The sequence below is a fragment of the Perkinsus marinus genome (assembly GCF_000006405.1).
Source record: "Perkinsus marinus ATCC 50983 genomic scaffold scf_1104296944144, whole genome shotgun sequence".
NCBI classification, from domain to species: domain Eukaryota; phylum Perkinsozoa; order Perkinsida; family Perkinsidae; genus Perkinsus; species Perkinsus marinus.
The window spans coordinates 40,151-42,657 of record NW_003211539.1 but is presented as its reverse complement, the minus strand read 5'-3'; the positions used below and the strand labels follow the sequence as shown (position 1 = coordinate 42,657).

At 49.5% G+C, this 2,507-nt stretch overlaps 1 protein-coding gene across 1 annotated transcript in view; it reads right to left on the bottom strand.

Moving 5' to 3' along the window:
* Nucleotides 1–386, bottom strand: part of Pmar_PMAR027384 (hypothetical protein) — a gene marked incomplete at both ends in the record, with an annotated part of 2,946 nt that extends 2,560 nt beyond the window's left edge. The window contains 3 exons of the mRNA XM_002780725.1: nucleotides 59–139; nucleotides 190–262; nucleotides 312–386. Coding sequence (XP_002780771.1) covers nucleotides 59–139; nucleotides 190–262; nucleotides 312–386 — 229 coding nt within the window. The remainder of the gene's footprint in view (nucleotides 1–58; nucleotides 140–189; nucleotides 263–311) is intronic.
* Nucleotides 387–2,507: the final 2,121 nt, after the last annotated feature.

Below are 2,507 nucleotides of genomic sequence, written 5' to 3'. Positions count from 1 at the left end.
CGTCCTGCTAGAGCATAGGGTATGGCACTTCTCTGAATAGGGGTGAGTTTAGTAAAACCATGGTCCTTGAGGCCAAGCTGCGTCTTGCGAGAGAGCGGCAGCTCGCCAAATGAATGACCGGTGAGGACGGGGCCCGTCGCTGATCATATAACAGTATGCCGCTTCAACCGAAGCTGCCATTACCCCTACTTGAACGCTCGTGGTGCTCGTCTCCTGCATCTCCAAGGCCCCTCCTGCGCTCGAACTGGTCCACGCTTTCTCCCTAGAGCAACAAAACATCACAATCAGTAAGGCGTGCGATCAGAACTCACTTTTCGAGGACACTCGATGATCAGACGGTTTTCGAGATCAGCTATCTCTGCATCCTCACGATGTCGTAATCCCATTCTACGGCTGTCCCTCTGAGGGCCGTCCTCGGGCGTATCTGTAGCACTTGTATTGAACGGACAAACTATTGATGTGTCAGGGAGACCTACGACCGGTATAGTTTCAAAAAACCACGACGTGCATCTCAGATGAATAGAATCCCTCAGTTCAGCGAAGACCGGGTCAAACAACGATGTGGCTGAATTCCCGTAAGACTGTCTACACACTGCCGGTGTGGGGGTATCCCCGGATTGCACCGTTCAAAGCCCAATTTTGCTCTCAGTAGGATCGATTCCGCAGGATCGGAAGATCAATTCGGACTACACCACCACAATAATTTCAATTTTGACGACTTTTGGGTATCAATTTCGTTGTCAGCGAGGCTGACTTCGACCAAGTCGGATAAGCCATAACGCCATAGCGCGGCATGGCTGTTGCCGTCTTCTGAGGGCGGAAAGTCTTGTGAATTAGAGTACGCATCTTGGATTGTCATGAAGATTGTAACGTAAAGGCCGACCTCGATGTGGCATATCTGCCCCGAGCAAATCGGTCATGCCATCATCAAAAATGATTGTACTAAGGCATATCTAGGAGCTATGGCATAGGTGCCTTTCGGAAGGATTTATTGCACTGAGGCGTATCTTAAGGTTATGGCATAAGCGCCCCGTCCGATGGAATCGCTTGTACTGAACCTATCTCAAGGGTATGAGATAGGTGGCCCGCCCGGTGGAATTGATTGTAGTGAGGCGTATTTTGAGGTTATGGCATAACTGCCCCGCCCAAAGGAATCGATTATACTAGGGCATATCTTAACCTTATAGCATAGGAGCGCCGCCGATAGAATTGATTGTACTGAGGCATGTCTTAAGGTTAGGGCATAGGTGCTCCGCTCGAATAAATCGACTATACTAAAGCGTATATTGAGGTTATGGCATAGGTGCCCCGCTCGATTGAATCTGTTGTACTGAAGAATACCTTGAGGTTATGGCATAGGTGCCCCGCCCGATGGCATTGCTTGTACTGAGGTACATCTTAAGGTTATGGCAAAGATGCCTCGCCCGATGGAATTGCTTATACTAAGGCATACCTGCAGGCTACGGCATAGGTGCCCCACGCAATGGAATTGAATGTATTAAGGCACATCGGATGTGCCAGGCCTTAGGATGGCACAGGATGCCTTAGGATGTGCCACATCTTAAGGCTATGGCATAGGTGCCCCGCCCATGGAACTGATTTCACTAAAAGCAAACTAGGGCTTTAAAATGTACGTAAGTTTCACTCCATAATTCCCAACATCATACTCCTGACTCACCAAGGCAACAGCACCACTCAAACAAGGACGACTCTACCATAACCCTACTACCCTTCCTTCCCTTCCCCTTCCCTTTGCCCTTCCCCTTGCCCTTGCCCTTCCCCTTTCCTTTGCCCTTCCCTTTTCCTCCCTTGCTATGCCTCCGTAGTGTAGTAGAAGGCTGCTCTGTCGTGGTCATGGAATGATAAAGACTGTCTTAACCCCTCGAAGTCCACCTCCACACTGCCAAGCACAACACCCTTATTGGGGAATAAACTGGTTATGAGCACACCACGCAGCACTATTGTCGTCCACTTCTATATAAGTCGAGCCGATACCGAATCCGACACATCACCGTGGCATACCGCTCCATGACAACATCTTTCCCACTCAATTTACATCACTTTATCGTGACGGCTTATCGCTCGTGACTAGTTTATCAATTTTTGCGTAAGACCCTTGCGTAACCCGAGGGGGGGAGCGGTTGTTATCAGTCTAAGCAGCGACCATTCTGTATATTTCCCTTGCGCCCTGATCTCTTTCAGCCGTCCCAAGAGCATCACGGTGATGCCATCACCGATCAGCAGCCCTTTGGATAGTGGAGGGCCGGCAGAGCATGGTCTTGCTTGTGAACTTCACGAACGAGCTCATTGCTCCCAGCGCTGATCATAACTGCATTAGATGATGATAAAAACCGCGTGACAATGAGGTCCTACCATAGAGGTGCCACAAATTGGAAAATGCAGAAAAAATCTCAAGATCGGAGCGGAGCGAAGCACGTGATCGCAGCTGGAGTTCCAAATGTTTCATCTTGCGCTCTTCTATAGTTCTCTGCCGTAGTACCGTCCAT